The sequence below is a fragment of the Clinocottus analis genome, unplaced genomic scaffold, assembly GCF_023055335.1.
Source record: "Clinocottus analis isolate CAN_PGR_092001 unplaced genomic scaffold, fCliAna1.0.p SCAF_8, whole genome shotgun sequence".
Lineage (NCBI taxonomy): Eukaryota > Metazoa > Chordata > Actinopteri > Perciformes > Cottidae > Clinocottus > Clinocottus analis.
The window spans coordinates 16034935-16053095 of NW_027176240.1; the positions used below are offsets into that span (position 1 = coordinate 16034935).

Consider the following 18161-nt stretch of genomic DNA (forward strand, 5'->3'; position numbering starts at 1 on the left):
TTTGTCTGTCTGTCTTACATTGTGCTGTTCTGTGTATTTAGCATCCAGTAAAATATTGACATGAATGACGAAGCGGATGACGATCCGTCATGTCAGCGTAGCCAAATATTCCAATAAGCCCCCCTGTTTGTCTGTCTCGTCAACTCTGTCTCACATTTGTGTTCTTCCGTCCACCTACTGCTCATTGACTGTGCGTGATCCTCCCTGCTCTACAGCCAAATGAAGCCGCCACATCTTTCTGTCCTTCTCTAAATTTGAACTGTGGATGGAGCATTTCATCTGGTTGTACTCTCCATAAAAGTACATGTGAAGCATGGTTTCCTCCAGAGACATGTGTGTGTGTGTGTGTCGTTATGTGTGCGCGAGTACGTGTTTTAACTTTCGGGTCTTGTGTATGGCACCCGTAGGTTCAGAAGGGAGGAGAAGATCTCGAGAAGAGGACGAGGAAGAGGCCTTGAAAAAAAAGCAGCTCCACGAGGATCATCTCAGCAAGGTCAGTGAGATAACTTTAAATCTTCATTTCACCGTCCGTTTCTTTCACTGCCATGTGACTGAAATGAAAGCCATAAAACGCATGCGTTGTGTCCTTAATGTTCGTGTCATGGGGTGATTGCATTTTTTTGAATGTGTGTAGATTCAGTCTGGTTTGGGAAAGCTCATCCTGAAGGAGGAGATGGAGAAAGAGCAGATCAGGGAGCGTCACGCACGTAGCCTCTCTGCCCAGCGCTACGACCCCAAGCAGACAAACTGTGACGCAGGTACAGAGCGGCTTCATCGGCTAACACGCTCTTGAGTTGTCAGCAGTGTACTCTTAACAGAAGGACTGTGCTATGTTACACTTAGAGATCGCTGCATTTGTTGGCTGGAACGTGACTGGATTATGAAGGGGCTTTTGAAACCTCTCTGTTCACATTAATGTTCCACATATTTTGAAATCCAAATTTAAATTTGAACATTGCTTTTGTTTTCAGAGCCCATTTCTCCGACCAAAACTAACTCTCTGCCTGGCTACGGAAGGAATGGGCTGCATCGGGTGAGAGCTCTCTCATATTCCCAATAATGTCGATACTACGTAACACAGACATTTGAGTGCAGATAAATGACCATCAGAAACATTTGAATCCCCAAGAAGCAGACACTGCATGTTAAATGCATTATATCTCGTCACCAATGCCAGAAACGCTAATTATGTAAATGTTAAATACATAATACTGATTTTTTCTAATATATAAGCATAATTCAATACTATTCTGGGCCTGAATCGGCAACGAAATCCCCGTGTGTCAATGTGATGTACTGTTGCTTGTGTCCCGACAGCCCCAGTCAACAGACTTCACCCAGTACAACAGCTATGGTGACATGTGTGGAGGAGGCAGAGGTGAGCGCTGCCGCCAGAATGTAGCCACCAAAGCAAATATTATGCCAATGTCACCAAAGCTATTCAGCATCAGTATTCAGAAATGGATTGCCACGTGTACATAAATAGACATGCATTTTGAAATATTTGCATAATGATTCACACAATGTGTCATCAGGGACAACAGTGTTGTAGATAGTAGCCTGGCAGGGGATTTGTCAGCAAAACCATTAACTGTGAGTCTCATTTTCTGTCCTATGTTGTCCTGCAGAGTTTCAGGTATGTCTCTCATCTGCTTTTCCACATGGCATGCTTCCTCACCTTGCATCATGTACTTGCTTGCTCATGGGTTTGCAAAAGGCACCCTGCCCTGAATGCACACGGCCCACTCCTGCCACATGCTTGCATCACTGATTTAAAGTCAACTACAGGGCATTCAGTGCGGTGATTTAAAATGCCCACACGTGCACTGCCCAGTAGCTGATCCAGTGTACTGTAAATGCAATGTACAATGTCATCGCCTCATGTCTTGTTGTGTGTGTTGTTAACCAATGTAACGACTCAAGCTAAATGTCACATTTATTCACACGATTTTAAAATTCACCAGAGAAAAAAAACCCCGATACTGCAGAGACGTTAAGAAAACATGTCAACAACTGCCCATCTCGATTACTAGTTAAGATACTGAACAATAACCAAGCTACTTGTTCCATGCAGTGAAAACTGTGCCCACAGTCATTAGTGGACATATTCATGCCATTAACCCTGCAGTCCCCTTCCACTATATTACATTTGTGTATGTTCTATTCTTTAGCACATTAAGGATGGCCGTGCAGCACTTGCAAGGATGGACAGGGGAGTATCTATGCCTAATATGTTGGAACCAAAAGCAAGTATCTTCTCCTTTTTGTACTGATAACAACAATGTAATTACACTGAAATATGTTGCAACATCTACACACTCATTTCACTTACTTTAGTTAATTTTAACTTGTGAATGAGGACACATTGTGCGACTAATATAGAGATATTCTAACCTCAACATTTCAACTAAGAGAAACAAAAGAAGGACCAGCCCGGGAGGATGAAACTAATTCATTAGCATGTTGTATTCAGCTTCATGGTACAGGGACATTGGTGGAAGAAATAGGGAAGTAAAAGAGATTTTACTGGCGGTGAAAGAGCCTGATGATTTAGCATGCTGCTTCTGGAGCTGCCGAGTCACGCTTAGCATGCTGGCTTCTCCATGCTCATCTGCACCTAGCTTTAACTCAAAGTGGCTGGATACTGTATGCAGCATACAGTGGAGAATCCAACGCCCAGATTGTCATCCAAACAACTCATCTCACTATATACTGCGTAGTATATAAGGCATTGTACATTACAGTGTGGGTATGAGTTGATCAGAAGCCTCGACAAACTTCTAGTTGCTTATTAATGAGCATTTCAGCCAAAATAACAACTATTATTTGCCTGTTTCTTCTTGTACAGAGGGGATAAGTTATTTAGAAAAGTAGAAGCACCTCAGTTTTCTGGGAGGATCATTCCAACGTGGATATACTCGGCCTACATTACTGCTGATAGTTCTTTTTTTTCAGTTTGCACTAAATTACTCTCAAATTACAACCCGTTACATAACTCTGTTTTCATGTTTTTGCCCTTACCTAATCTGTTGCACGTCGTCTACACTGAAAAAAAAAGTGTGCACACCATTATGGCACCCTGCATTTGCCCAGTGACCTAAAAAACAGCTCTCACTCCCAGTCAGCCTCCCGTCACATACCTGTTCTCTCCCCCAGTGTTCCCTCTGTCACAGTCAAAACTACAGAAATATTATTTTTTTTTTATAGCTTTGTTGGATAAAAAAACGATTTGCAGGTTTGTGTAGCTCAGCCCTCGCTCGTAGGTTTGACCTGTTTGACTGACGAGTCTCTCCCTCTGAAGGTGTATCCCTATGAAATGCTCATGATAACCAGTAGAGGGAGAGCTAAACTGCCCAGGGATGTGGACAGAACCAGACTGGAGGTATCAGATTTCCACCTGACTGCCCACAATTGATACTGGATTTCTCTACTTTTGTGTAAATAACATGTTACACAAATACAACTGTAGCGAGGAATGTGCAGTATCCATTGCTTCTTGTCATTTTTGCAGTGACCCCTTTTGTGGCTTTGGTGCTAACCACGAACAACCCCCCCCCCTTTCCCTCCTTTGTTTTCTCCACCTTTGTTCTCAATTCTAGCGCCACTTAGCACCTGAAATGTTCTTTGACATCTTTGGGATGGAGATCCAGGAGTTTGACAGGCTTCCCCTGTGGAAACGCAACGACATGAAAAAGAAGGCCAAGCTCTTCTAGCACTCAGAGCAGCATGCACATACTGTACATTCATTCAGATAGCACACGACAACTGTAATCTAGATGTAGGTTTTTTGGTTCATTTCCTTTTCTTCTGTTTTTTTTGTTGTTGTTTTTTTTTATGCTGGCATAATCAAGGAAGCCATGCAATGGACTATTTTTTTTTTTTGTTGCTCTGATGCTTCCTGAGACTGTCAGCTGAATGATTTGTCCAGAAAGACATGCACAGAAAACAAGGAATGGGAATCTCTTCCATGTTCAAAAATGACAAAGAATGAGAATGAATGATGAATAGGGTCTTGTTTCTTTTGACGGCGCTTGTTTTACTTCTTGCTTTGCTTTGAGTGGAACTGCTTTCCTTTCTTTCTTGCTTGTTTCTTCCTACTATTTGTTGCTGTTGATTCCTGTGGAACTTTGTAAGTACAGTAGAACCTCATGGCGTCATTACAAAATGTCCATGCTCGTAGCTTGAACATGTCAGCTTTCCTTCGCTTGGGCTGAAACAGTCTTAGTCCAAAGTTTGCAAGAATTGGCTCAGTGAGTCTTTGAAATCTTTTTTTTTTTTTTTTAACCGCTGGGAAAGCAGTCAGCAGACCCACTAACTGTTTTACCGGATCTACATGGAAACGAATCATCCGAGCACCTATACATCTCTTTTCCTTGGCTACTGTACACGCCAAACATTCATCTGACCCTCACAAAAAGAAAATGTCTCTCTTCTCAGGCTCTCATGAACATGGCCAGACACTTTCCCTTTACATGTATTGGAAGTACAAATATATTTTAATGCCGTATCCAACATACAGTAGCCAACACATAGATAAAACACCTAATGTAAGAAGCAACTGTATTTGAAAGTACTGTTTTATAAATGAAAACCCACACTGCCATTTGTTGTATTGAAATTTAAGCCAATAAAGCTTTAAATCACCATGAACCATATGATCCTCAGCTATACCAAAGGGACCCACCGCCTCTTTTCTGTTCTCTGTTTTCTTCTCTGGATGTCACCAATAAACACACAGCGTCTGTGATACAGGGCGAGGGGGTCGTCTGAGGACTGGTTGACTTTCATGCGGGGGAAGTCTATTGACTTTCTACACAAACTCTAATCCGTCCTGTGACGAAATATCTTCTCACATGAGCTGGGCCTTTTACTCTGATACAACTATATACCGTTCAGTTTTTAAATGCTTCTCCGTTTATTTTTTAAATCTTCCTCAGATTGTAAATACACAGACTAGTGAACAAAAGCTACCAAGTCATGATTTTGCCTATTTTGCATTGCAAAAATTGAAACTTCATTACAGATTGTGCCCTGAAAGCCAATTTGCAACACATCTTGTGACTCTTTCCCAGGTATACCACAGCTTTTCTTTTGGAATACATTATAAGGTTTTATTTAATTCCAAACAGCTATTTGTGTTGAAAAGGTTTATGTCCATTTAGTTTAAAGTTAAAACACCAAAGATCTCACCCATGATGATGGATCCATCTTCCCAAAGATACAAACAATGTCCGCAATTCACAGAAATGTTGACACAGACATCCAGTTTGTAATAAAACTGAAAGGGTAATGGCTTCCATTAGTAATCCATTGGTTCAGTCACTAAAGGCTTTTTTTTTTCACAGCAGCCATTCTACATGTAATTGCCGGATAAACACAGGTGTCATTCACGACACTAACTATGCTAATGCTCCATTTAGGTCGGCCAGGGCTCTGGGATATTGCAGGTTGGCTCACTGCAATGACACATTCAGTAGACTGTGACATTTTGTGTGACATCCATTACCCTGTGTTTACTCAGCTATGACATGTTAAAAGAAGTGCTTTGAAAAGAATACATTGTGTTACCTCATCCGGTGATAGATAGTGACCTAACAGACATATATCTGAATTAAAATCGTCAAGATTGGTTCTTTAAAAGGAAATGTTGCAAATATTTTAATCCTTCCTGGGAAACACAAAATGTAGCTGTGAACATTACGTAGCAATCTGTTTTGTTAGTTTTCTGTGTTAATGCAGTTGCAATCAATGTTTATTTAAACACACTCTCAGCTTGATGCAAATGGGGGAAAAAATACCTAAAGACCTGACAGCTGAAGCAACCTATTTAATACAGAAAACTACCAAAATATATTCATCCTGTGAATGATATCCATGTTTTCCTAATGTCTGTCTCTGCATTTCTGTTTCCAACAATGTGGCGACTCAGTGAGTTCATGAACGCTGTGCAGCAAAGCAGCTAGCTGTGAATACATATCCAAGTCTCTCACCTGAACACGTCAAGGTCAAACTTGTGATTGACTTAATCACCCCGCAATTATAGAACATACAATATTCAGAAAGTCTATTTTATAAATAACTTACCTCGAGCAGTTTCAAAGTCTCATACATTTTAGTTTTCACACTATACTGAAATTAACTGAATGATGTCTCTCTGGATGGCAGAAGAAACACAGTTAAAGTTCCCCTCTGGACTCATTTGAAGATAAAACACTCTGCTTAGAATAATATTTTTTCCACAAAAAAAAAATGAATAAAGAAGCACCTGCTCCACTTAAAACACAGAATATATGGCTATGCAAGCATTGTTCATGATACAGAAGTAACTGAGGATATCTCCTTCACTGAAAAGATAATTCTCACTGTGTGTGCACTGGAGGTTTTAAGTTTTGACATCACACTTGTGTAAGTTGAATACTGGACCACGACCGGCTTCCAAACTCGTTGTGATGTCATAAAATCCTACATAATACCAAGAAAAGCATGAGATTTAAGGTAATCTCAGAGAAACTTTCTCCTTCACCAGATGAGATGTCAGATGTCAAAACAGCCTCCTACCTCCTTCTGCACAGTGAAGCACATACGAGTGGTAACATGTACAACATGTATTTTTGGGTGGAGGGGAGGGGGGGGGGGCTTTAACAATAAAAACCATGGTGTGTTTTGGAAAATGTCTTTTGATAGTATAACACATATAACAAAACTACCAGAATGGGTCTTCAAATGCTCCCCCCCGCATCAAAAAGCTACCACTTGTGCAGTGAACGCTTGTGAAAGCTGCAGTGTGGCCTCATTCAGTCACAGGGGCAATTCTTGTGGGACAAATGTGAGTGATTGTGGACATAATGGTCATAATTGCCCTCCTGGAGAAGGCGGCACTGACAATCGACGTAACCATCAGCTTGTTTAGGTGGCAGCAACACAGCAAATGTCTTTCCATAAACCAGTCGAAGAGAAAGATTAAAGACAAGGTGGTAAACATACTCCTGTCAGTCACTCTCTGCTTTGTTGCTGTCGACATCAAGTCTCACAATGAACTGCTTCTGCAGCTGCTCTTCACCACAAAGAATCTGTCTGACTGCAGTTGATATGAGCTGTTCTGAATATGTATGCAACTCTCTCTACAGGAGACATTAGAAAAGCACCAAGAGTGTCTAAAGAGGCAAAGGGAAGCAGTGAAATACAGACTGAAAAAACTGGCGGCACGACAATCAGAAATCGCAGTAAGTTGTCAAAATGTTGCCAGTTCATGCAATCTTTCTGTCTTTATTGTGAGGTCACGTTTGGAAATAAGCTTGTTACCTATGAACAGGCAGTATGATAAACTATAGCTGCTTATGCCGGACTCAGAAAAAGTCTGCAGTGATGAGGGAGCGGATCATACGGAAATATCAGGAGATCCAGGCGGTTCTGGACGAGGACCTGAGGAGGACCCTGTCCCACCTGGAGGTGGAGGAGCGGGCTGCTTTCTCTGCATTGGATGGGCTGATGGAGAAGAACTGTTCTCTGATCCAGGAGATAGAGCAGGACCTGGCCAGACTCACTGTGGCACTGGACCAGACCGACACAGAGCCTGACACACCGGTGAATAAACTTTGATGATTTGAAATAGGATTTTGATATATTTATGTATGGAACAAAACATGTTACATTATGCTTTTAAAGTTCCTTTAAACGAGCGTCTCTGCTTTTCTTCAGTCTTTCTTTTCGTACCCTGAGCAGCAAGACATGGAGACAGCGGACAGGTATAGAATCAAATCAACTTTGATAATAATAAAGGCGGAGCAGCAGCAGCTGATGTTTCTCACTGTGGTCTTCCTCCTCCAGAGTGGTGACGCTGCTCGACAGGACAGACCCGAGCAGTGTGAGCCTGGACGAAGTCAAAGCTGACCACATCCTCAGCCTCACCAACAGCATGCTCCTGCTTATCAGCTCACAGACCCCGATAATCAAGAAACTCACCAAGAGCTGTCAGTTCACCCAATATTTCTATCGCGTTCATAACCACAACTTGACCTCTTTTTTGTAACTTCCTATATTAAGGTTGTTAAATATGTGTCTCCAGACTCCAGCGAGGTGTGTATGGACCCAGAGACGGCTCACCCAAAACTGATCATCTCCCCCCGAGGTGACAGCGCCACCTACACAGACACCTGGCAGCAACTTCCTGACCTCCCTGGCCGCTTTGACACCACCCTCAATGTCATCAGCTTGCAAGGATTCAGCTTTGGTCGCCATTACTGGGAGATTGACGTGACTGGGAAGACGTACTGGGAGCTGGGCGTCACCTATCCAAACATTCCCCGCAAGGGCATCACTGAAGCCTGCTGGCTGGGCCGGGGGCACGAGTCCTGGTGTGTGGAGTTCTTTGACGGGGAGTATACAGCCTGGCACGGAGGTGTGCCCCATCAGCTGCCGTTCACAAAACGCTTCTGTCGGATTGGTGTGTTGTGTAGTTTCCCTGCAGGGTTGGTGACGTTTCTTGAGGCAGACAACATGACGCCACTGTTCTCCTTCTGTGCAGGAACCTTCTCAGACTGCCTCCACCTGGCCCTGTGTCCTGGTCATGACCACAATGGCACCAATGCTGAGCCTGTTGTGATCTGTAACGCTCCATCTCCTTCCAGTGATCTTTGATTAAGATTAGAAGAGTATTTCCTTGCTATGGCACCAATTTCTAATAATGCCCCAATTGTTACTAAGAATCTATGCTAGCAGCTCTGTGAGACTTAACACACAGCGGTGTTTTCAGCTAAACGCTAATATCAGCATGTTCACAGTCTAGCTAACATGCTGGTGTTTAGCAGGTACAATAGTACGCATAGTTTAGAAGGCTAACAAGTGCTATTGAGTACAGCTAGAGCTGATACAATTGTGTTATTCAAGTATTCGGTCATACACCAAGGTACAGGACAAATGAATACTGATCTGATGACGGTGCTACGAGAAGTCGGCCGAGCAGCAAAGTTGTTGAAATTCATTCTGACGGGGACATGAATGTCTGTTCCAAAGTTCATGGTAAACCATCCAATAGATGTTGAAACCTTTCACTTAAGCCCACAATGACAAACACATGGTGGTGCCACATTAAAAGTATGATTCATCCTCTGGGGACCATGAATGTATGTGCAAGTCAGTGCACTCAGGCAGTAGAGAAAATGTCATAACATCAAATATCATCCTTTGGACACTGTGGATATCTGTACTGAATTTCATGACAATTCATTTTTGTTCACATCATTCTATGAAAGCCAAAAGTGTCATCTTCATGGAAACTCTACAAGAAAAGTTTAATCGATCACCAAAGTCAGGAGGAACACTCTTATGGGGACCATGAATATCTGTGCAAAGTTTTATGCCAATCCTGTTTAAGATATTTCGGCTCTATTTTAGTGAAATATGTCCGCTTGTGAAATATCGTTCTCCCTCGTCTTTGGTAATAATACGTTATGAATGTTATCAATCCCATTTTACAAATAATCTTGTGTTTCCCACTATCTAATAATCTACTCAGACTAACACTGAAAATAGTAATAAACTGTTGATTAATGGGTTTTTCTACCAGATGCTCTACAAACATATCCCACAAATGGTCCAGAAGTGTCTTCCTCATTCATTTGTAATACTACTTGTAATATTATTAAGAGTTTTCCAAACAGACAAAGTAGACGTCGTGCTGGAGGAGGATAACTAAAATCTCTAACACATCACTTAATTATGTTCTAATCTGATCAATAAACCCATTACTTACAACTGATAACCCCTTTATATAGGGTGCCTTATAAGAAAATGGTATCCTTATTATAATACTATAATACTCAATCGCTCCTCTTTGAAATGATGGAAATGCATTCGAGGTGAAATGGAGGCAGAATATGATAAAAACGTCTCATGGGAAGATCTCAGAAGAAATTATGTTTAATTAAGGAGAACATTCAACACTTCTATCAGATCCTGCATAACGTGTGTTGAGCTTTCAAAACAAATGTACAGAAATATTACAAGCTGAACTACTAAACTACTACAAGCTAAACTACCAAAAAGCACCATGAAAACAGTGCTCGATGCATATTCAGTTTACAAATTGACAGTTTCAGTTTTACTTAGTTTAAACAGTTACTGGTACTGTTAAACAAGTAGTGCTAGTATATTTGATTGAACATCCTCGTGTCTGACTGATTTAGTAAATCAAGAGATCTAAAGAACACACAGTACTTTATCATGAAATGCACCAAGTATATTTGGATCCAAAGTCCATATTCAAACAAACAATTTCCTTTGTAAATATGCTCTGTGAGCCATCGTATCACATCTGAGCACAGCGCTTTTCCGACCACATCAAAAATAATTCGTATGAATTTTCAATAAGAAACCGGTTCCAAGCGTGCCAGAGACAGTAATCTTGATTTTGCAGCGTTTATTTGTTCATTGAAAGTTTCGCCTCACATTACAGCTGATGAGCTAAGAAAAACATCCAAGAGCGCAGTTAAAATCAATACAGGTTAGTCAACAGTGGGGACGGGACAGGAAAAGCCTCTGAATCAAAGGTTAGTGTACTTACACAAATGTTTTAAAAAGTGTGAGTGGTCGGCCGGGCTGTGCACTCTCCTGGATGTCCTGTGATCCACCGCCATCATGAACCTCAAGCTCCTCTTCTTGTGCCTCTTCTTGGCGGTGCTCCTCGTACCTGCTGAAGTATGTATTCACTTTCTTTATTATTGGGCAGCAATAAGCAAATATATTGGTCATTATTTACAATGTTGCAATGTTTTTTTTAAGGTATTTTTCTGATATAGAAATTCAGTAGAGCTTGTAGTCCTTGTTTCTGTTTGAAACCCCAAATATACTACATGTGCAACTGTACATTATATTTTATTATTATGACTCTTATGTGGTGTCATAACATTATTATTCAGCTGAAACATAAAAAGCACAAACACCGTCATCATGATCATGAGGGTCATGGACCTGAGCATAAACACTACAAAAAGAGAGGAAGGGTTGAGGACATCTTGAAAGGTAAATGTTTCTTTTTATTCTTTTCATAATGTTTCATACCTCGATCAATATTTGACATTAAGTTGTAAATGGGAAGAAAAAAAGAGCAAAAGGAAGCAAATAATGAAGACAATATTGAGATATATCATTAAGGAAAATTATGATTTCAGACTTGTTCTTTGGGATTCTGGAGGGAGCTGGTGATGATGATGATGATGATGACAATGGTAATTTAGACTGGGTTTTTGAACTTCAAGAGCCAGAAGGTGAGAGAGTTAGTTAACACTCTATAAAACTATGTCAACATATCTGTGTAAAGTCAAAGGTTTTCACATAAACGGCTGCATTTCATTGAAAAGCTCTAATCTAAAGCTCACAGATCTTCTTCACTTCTCTCATTTCTTAGGCCAGTGCAACCCAAACCCTTGCCTCAACAATGGAGTGTGTGAGCAGAAAGGCAAGAGGAAGTTTAAATGCGATTGTCCCAAACCTTTTAAGGGAAAGAAATGCCAGAGAGGTTTGAAGAATCTTTTTTTTTTTTACCATCTTATTGTTGTTGTTGGACACAATAAGAATTGTGAAAACTATCGTGTCATCATCTCAGGTCCCAAACATTGTAAAAGAGGTCGATGTGGGCGTGGTGAATGTGTGCTGACTTCCACTGCCCCGTTCTATGAGTGCAAATGCAAGGAGCCCTTCCAGCCTCCACACTGCACACACCGTAAGGAGTATTTATTGGTCCAAAATCACATTGAAAACCTCTTTTCCACAAGTTTCTCCAGATCCCTAAAAGCAAGCTTTCACTGTTAACCGTTTTTTCCCCCAAAGTCTCACTGTGTGAGCCCAATCCATGCAAGAATGGTGGCGAATGCGTCAAGGACGGCAATGACTTTGACTGCATGTGCCCGACGGGGTACAGAGGACGTTTCTGCCATGTTGGTAAATTCTACACGACACATTATTGTTTTCCTTTTCCCAGTCCAACATATGCACCATCACAGCTCATATACTGACTGAGGGAGGTACATTTCTTAGGCCCGAATGACTGCTATAATGATGATGGAGAGTCATACCGCGGCAATGTGAGTGAAACGGATGGCGGCGAGGAATGCCTCTACTGGAACTCACACTTCATCCTGGAAAACGGAGCTGATCCCTTCAACTCCTTTGAGGACAAAGATGGACTCGGCCCTCACAACTTCTGCAGGTCAGGAGAAAATACATAAGGTCGTTCAAATAGCAACGGGAACCTCCAAGAGGATGCTCACTTACACGTTCCTATGACACAGAAACCCGGACGGAGAGGATATGCCCTGGTGTTTCTTCAGACAAGGCCGCAGGTTGTCATGGGACTACTGTGATGTCACAGAGTGTCTGACACCAACAGGTCAGCTGCACAGCGTCAGGCAACTTTATGATGAGGAGCCAACAAAAACAATTGTTATATTCTCTCATCTTCTTGCGCGTGTGTTTTCAGATGTGGTGCCAACTGAAATTGACCCCACAGTCGCTAATCCCACTGCTCCCGCCCCCCAACCTACCACACCTCAACCCACAGCGACCTCCAAACCGTCAACTACCCAACCCCCGATAACTGTGACGCCCACCCTGGCTTCACAACCTCCGACCACGCCGGCTGCAGGGGATCCCACTACCACCGCTCCACTGCAACAGTTCGCCACATGTGGGCAGCCTCAACCGAAAAGGAGTGTTTCCAGGATTTTTGGGGGTCTGAAGGTCCCCCCCGGTACGGCACCCTGGCAGGTGTCGCTTCAAGTGAGACCGAAGAACTCCAACAGCCCATTCAGACACACGTGTGGAGGAGTTCTCATTGAGAGCTGCTGGGTGCTGACGGCTGGACACTGCATGTAAGCACTGCTGGCTATCGAAGGAAATGTATTATAGAATAGCGTTCACGTTTTGTGTTCATGTTTATGGAAACCTGTACTGTTTGCACAGTGAACAAATGAAGGACATGCAGGTGGTTGTGGGAGGTCTGTCGCTGAATTTGGAGGAAGCAACACAGCAAACCATAAAGGTTGAGGAGGCTATTCTCCATGAGAACTACCGAGAGACCCCTGCAGCTGTTTACAACGACATCGGTGATCTCCTTTATTATGAAATAAGCAATAATATTACAAATTAGAACCCTTTGAGTATTTTTAGGATGGGGCGTGAGAGTAAAATAGCGTCATTTGTATTGATAACAAGATGTGGTGTACTGTATTCATGAAGTACATTTTTAAATTACATTTTCTAAAAGTAATATGATTGTGATGTAAACATACAAGAGGGGAAGTACTTTATCATTTCATTTTGGTATGACTTTGATCCAAACTGTATTCCCATAGCCTTGTTGAGGCTGAAAGGCACTGATGGAGTTTGTGCCAATGAGACCCGGTTTGTGAAGACAGCCTGTCTGCCCGATGCCCAGCTGCCTGATGGGATGGAGTGTACCATTTCTGGATGGGGTGCCACTGAGGACTGTAAGGCTACATTTGCATATTCAGCCACAAAATAAGTCATTGCTCACTTTAGGTTTGTCTTAGAGGCACTTCAATGCTGAATGTTTTTGTAAAGGACCCTGAAAACCTACTACTACTATTACTACTGCTACTACTACTAAAAACTACTAAAATGAGAGATAACTGGCTGTAATACAACTTTTTTGTTAAAACCACATTTTTCCACCTTCTCTCTGCAGCTCAATTTGGTTCCAACCACCTGCTGGAGGCCAATGTCTTGCTGATCAGCCAGGAAAAGTGCTCTGAACGACAAATCTATGGCAGTGTGTTGGATAATTCTATGTTCTGTGCTGGCCACCTGCAGGGAGGGGTGGACTCCTGTCAGGTTAGCATACAGGACATGTGCACGCTATCATTCCAAAAAACCTGCACATCTTAAATGGTGTGCGTCTGCTACGTGTTGAGCTGTGTGCTCTTGTTTCAGGGTGACTCTGGAGGACCACTGACTTGTGACCAGGACAACGCCAAAGCTATTTATGGTCTGGTGAGTTGGGGGGACCAATGTGGAAGGAAGAACAAGCCGGGGGTCTACACTCGGGTCACTCACTTCCTGCACTGGATCAAGTCAAAGACTCAAGCAGCAGCTTCATAAGCGGCATCACGCCGGTGGCAAGTCTTACTCGTCATGATTCAGCTTTTGGGTTTTGTGCAGTCGTACCTGGCGTTTACCTTTTGAGGTCTACAACAGAATTTAAAACCCAAATGCTAAATACGGCCTTCTTAAATAATTTGGAAAAAATGTGCATTGTTATTGAAGTTTAATGTGTTGAACTGACCCTAAAATGAGTATGTGGAAATTCTACAGTGAAATACTACAATCTTGGGTCTCTGTGTATGCTGTTCTGTGACTCATGTCTTCCCTGTGTGTCCTACCCGAGTCTGGATCAGGATAATGAGAGTCCTGGTGTTGGAATGTTTATTTACAATCTTTTTCATGAATATGCCTTTCAATAAACAAGCACACAAAATCAAACAGGGTTACGTTTTTTCATTTTCTCACCACGTTCTAAAAGCTGATGGTGCCTCACGAGGTTCTGTTAATGCTTCGGGTTTGAAGTGAATGAAAATGTCCTATAGGCGACTTCAACAAAGAACAAAGGTGTTGTTTGAGGTTGCACCCAATACAACTTGATGACATGACAATGAAAAGTTAACATAGAAAAGACTACATGACTACCAGAGACAAATATATATATATATATATATATATATATATATATATATATATATATATATATATATATATATATATATATATATATTGCCATGACTTATGCCGTGGCTATAATGCCAGATTGGCCTTAATTTGGCAGCCATCAAATATAATATTTGATACATATATATTGTATTAAATATCAGGTGAACACAAATACTATAGACAGACATTGAACAATATTATATAGTTATGCATTATTACACTAATGAAAGTATCTCGAGTGCAAAGCATTGTGGGAGGAGGACGAGCTCTTGCTGGTGGCTGAAGTTCAGCGTCACCGTTCTGTTCTCCAGATGTTGATGACTTTAAGATAAGATAATCCTTTATTAGTTCTTCCTTCACTCAACATGAATCAAATTGATACATAAAAGAACCTTAAATTCTTCAGCAGAGGCAGATAAATGACACGGTTCACTATTTGTATGTCATGGTTTCATTTACCAGACGGAGTGTCAAACAAATCATCTTCTCAAGCACATTCAAAATGAAAAAACTACAATTCTCTTAAATATGAAGAGGAAATGTATATTTTATTCATTTATATATGATCAAGGACTTGAATACTTGTGTGATTAAGATAAGATATTGCTATAGAGCTAAGAAAAAGAAACATACTTGTCTCATTACCAGTAACAATTAAGGTTTGAGCTAAATGCTGATGGATCGCGCCTGTGAATAGTCACTGTAGTGCAGCCTGAGTAACACAGTGGGACCCAGTCTTTTTACACTCTTTCTACTGTTCAACAAGCAGCTAAGACAACAACAATGTATTAATATGTTGCAGCACCTTCATCACTGCTTCTGTATATTCCAGTTTACATGAAAACAATCACAAACCAGTTGTGTTTGTTTGTCCGACAGCGCCTCCACCTGGATGAGTTGGCAAATGGGTCATGATTGTTTGCTAAATTTTGAATTATCTGAAACAAACTGTTGGAAAATATCTTTCCATCAAAGGGGAGGGTGCATTGTGGGTAATTGCATTTTGATAAAAAGAAGCAATGGACCTAAAATATTTAGTTTATCATGTCTTCCTCATGTTTTCATGGATTACTTCATCTTCACCAGAGACAAGATTCCTGCTGTATTTTCAGTGTCAAACTATGTTTTGTAGTTGCTGTAATCTGGACCTCATGACATACATTTCTTTAACAGGAAATCAAATCAAATATTATATTCAGAATATAAGTATTTGTAATATTTTGTCTTCATCAGAATCCAGAATCAATATTACAAGATAAAATAAAATAATGATCAAGCCAAGCTGTATTTTTGCTTCATGTATTTTTCTAAATTTTGGACTGAATGAATATCTATATATCTATATATCTATATCTATATCTATATCTATATATATATATATATCTATATCTATATCTATATATACACATATATATATATATATATATATATACATATATATATATATATATATATATATATATATATATATATATATATATATCTATCTATATATATCTATATATATATATATCTATATATCTATCTATCTATACATATATCTATCTATCTATACATATATCTAAATCTCTCTATATATATCTATATATGTGTGTGTCAAAAGACACAGTTTGACAGACACAATTTGGGCTGACAGATCACACATGCTAAGCAGGAGGCTGTTCATACGTTCACTCAACTGAACCGGCTGGTAGAAATGAGAGTGAAAGACATTATAATAATGGAGGTGTGGGACTTTGACCGTATGGATTGAAAAAAGACAAATTTGTATGAGGGGATCCACCTAATTTTGAGGTAGTTTAAAATCAACTGACCAGTCGTCATACCCAGTGAATACACAAGCATCTGTTAAAAACCCTAAGCTTTGGTCATTATCATTATTGTTAGATATGGCCATAAATAATATAAACTTTATGTGAGATATTGGATTTCAATTGCAGGAATGTGATGACACACAATAGCCTATGATCAAGCAGGAGAATAATCAATTAAATGGCATGCAACCAACAGAGGGAAGTGATACAACATACAAGTACAAGTACATACAAGTTGTTTGAGTGTGTGTCTGCAGCTCTGTACCAACAATGCTGGTATTGTTGTGGTCTCCAGCAGAGAGGCTGTAACTCGCTGGGCCTCTTGGGTTACTTTCAGCCATAACACACAGCATCACATGCACACATGCATATATACAGCACCACACAGTACTTCTCTGGCCAGGTGCGACTCTGCATTTAACACGACGCTCGTGCGAGATGCACTTTCACTTCCTTTCACTGTCCAAAAACATTGATGACAAAGAGCTGAACTGACCAGTGCGATGTTCTGCGATTCTCCTTTCAGGACGCCGAGGTGAACTCGTGGCGTTGGAAAGTCCAGCGCAACATTTCCAAAGCTTTCCGAACCCTCTTGAGTCCTCCGAAGACCTTCCGTGAGGACGGCACTGTGCTGCAGATTGCCAACTTACCGGATCTCTACAAAGTACTCAAGAGGTGTTTTTCTTTGTTCTGAAATGAATACTTTGTCTGAGACGAGGCTTCAGGTGTTTTGTGTTTGAGGGAAAATCATCCCATGGTGCCACGACAAATCCCTGTTCTGGAAACCTACTGAAATGTATCAAGGCTACACACACACACACACACACACACACACACATGGGTTTTCTAAAAGTACGAATTGGAACATGCTGCCAGGAAAATTAGAATTGGGTCACAAGTCCCATTACAAAACCCAAAATGTGCCAGCACACTTGCTTAGCTTTCACTCGTTCCCGTCAGTCTAAAACACGTGGGTAGTTCAGAGGAATCAGAGCTCTGTATAAAGGAAATTAACTCGGCTATTAATGTTTCCAAATAACCTTTGGACAATTACAAGTCTGAAAGACCTGAAAGCATGGAAATTGGAATGAAGGAAACTGGCTCATTTATTTCCATGACGTATGCTGTAGTAATAACGGTGTGTCTCATTATTCCAGTCACATGGTCTGAAACTAAAACCAGAGTAAATAAATAATCAATTCCAATGTGTAAGAGACAAAAGGCCATGTCTTTTCCTCGGCTAATTTAAAGCTGCAACAAAACAAGTCACGACATTCACAAACGCAAAGTATGTAAATAAGTAACCGAGGCTACATGAACAACACTGACAGTAATGACACTGATTCGGGAAAAGAAAAGTAGTAAAAGGAAAAACTGCATCATGAAAAAGAAAAGATTCAAATTGTATACATAGTTCTGTAAATTACACATTTATTTTCAAGAAATCTTTTAAATATTTGAAAAAATTCAATGAAACCGCAGCAGAAACAGTTTTACATCTTTTTCAAATCATGAATGCACCTTTTTTTTTTTTTAATACATCTTTCTGTACCTGTTAAAAACAATTATTGTTTCATTGAGCGGTGCGAACCCCCGGTCTCCTAGTGTGAAAAGGCACTTCACTGT

General features: G+C 40.7%; 3 protein-coding genes across 13 annotated transcripts in view; all 3 read left to right on the forward strand.

Moving 5' to 3' along the window:
- The window catches only part of ablim1a (actin binding LIM protein 1a), a 36739-nt gene extending 31882 nt beyond the window's left edge, over positions 1–4857 (forward strand). For 4 of the 9 annotated variants that reach the window (XR_011077067.1, XR_011077068.1, XR_011077065.1 and 1 more), the window contains 6 exons: positions 408–493; positions 635–758; positions 972–1033; positions 1318–1378; positions 1629–3382; positions 3600–3666. Coding sequence is in view for 2 of the 9 variants with exons in the window: in XM_068567310.1 (XP_068423411.1) it covers positions 408–493; positions 635–758; positions 972–1033; positions 1318–1378; positions 1629–1636; positions 2172–2246; positions 3302–3382; positions 3600–3713 (611 nt within the window). In the remaining 7 variants the exon portion in view is untranslated. Of the gene's footprint in view, positions 1–407; positions 494–634; positions 759–971; positions 1034–1317; positions 1379–1628; positions 3383–3599 lie in introns of those variants that run through there. The other 5 variants (XM_068567310.1, XM_068567311.1, XR_011077069.1 and 2 more) reach the window with 5 other exon arrangements.
- A 2180-nt stretch (positions 4858–7037) lies between these two features.
- On the forward strand, positions 7038–9752 carry LOC137780093 (probable E3 ubiquitin-protein ligase TRIML1). Of its 3 annotated transcripts, XM_068568433.1 has the most exons (6): positions 7038–7223; positions 7351–7584; positions 7699–7745; positions 7828–7970; positions 8066–8443; positions 8525–9752. In XM_068568433.1, exons 1-6 carry the CDS (start codon positions 7110–7112, stop codon positions 8635–8637), a joined length of 1029 nt encoding a protein of 342 aa, XP_068424534.1. In that variant the 5' UTR covers positions 7038–7109; the 3' UTR covers positions 8638–9752. The 3 variants fall into 3 exon arrangements, with proteins under 3 accessions (XP_068424534.1, XP_068424532.1, XP_068424533.1); XM_068568431.1 differs by having other exon boundaries at positions 8066–9752; XM_068568432.1 differs by having other exon boundaries at positions 7038–7584; positions 8066–9752.
- Positions 9753–10315: 563 nt separating this feature from the next.
- On the forward strand, positions 10316–14481 carry LOC137779917 (hyaluronan-binding protein 2-like). Its single transcript, XM_068568165.1, has 13 exons — positions 10316–10695; positions 10917–11019; positions 11169–11264; positions 11405–11515; positions 11603–11719; positions 11827–11937; positions 12034–12205; positions 12288–12385; positions 12476–12866; positions 12958–13100; positions 13350–13484; positions 13703–13848; positions 13948–14481. Exons 1-13 carry the CDS (start codon positions 10636–10638, stop codon positions 14113–14115), a joined length of 1851 nt encoding a protein of 616 aa, XP_068424266.1. The 5' UTR covers positions 10316–10635; the 3' UTR covers positions 14116–14481.
- Positions 14482–18161: the final 3680 nt, after the last annotated feature.

What these genes read in the sequence shown, in the direction of transcription:
- LOC137780093 (XM_068568431.1), top strand. Translation starts at nt 7,110, where the DNA reads ATGCAACTCTCTCTACAGGAGACATTAGAAAAGCACCAAGAGTGTCTA. An exon ending in CACGACAATCAGAAATCGCA is followed by an intron (nt 7,224 to 7,350) that starts GTAAGTTGTCAA and finishes TGCCGGACTCAG; the next exon opens with AAAAAGTCTGCAGTGATGAG. An exon ending in ACACAGAGCCTGACACACCG is followed by an intron (nt 7,585 to 7,698) that starts GTGAATAAACTT and finishes GCTTTTCTTCAG; the next exon opens with TCTTTCTTTTCGTACCCTGA.
- LOC137779917 (XM_068568165.1), top strand. Translation starts at nt 10,636, where the DNA reads ATGAACCTCAAGCTCCTCTTCTTGTGCCTCTTCTTGGCGGTGCTCCTC. An exon ending in TGCTCCTCGTACCTGCTGAA is followed by an intron (nt 10,696 to 10,916) that starts GTATGTATTCAC and finishes ATTATTATTCAG; the next exon opens with CTGAAACATAAAAAGCACAA. An exon ending in TGAACTTCAAGAGCCAGAAG is followed by an intron (nt 11,265 to 11,404) that starts GTGAGAGAGTTA and finishes CTCATTTCTTAG; the next exon opens with GCCAGTGCAACCCAAACCCT.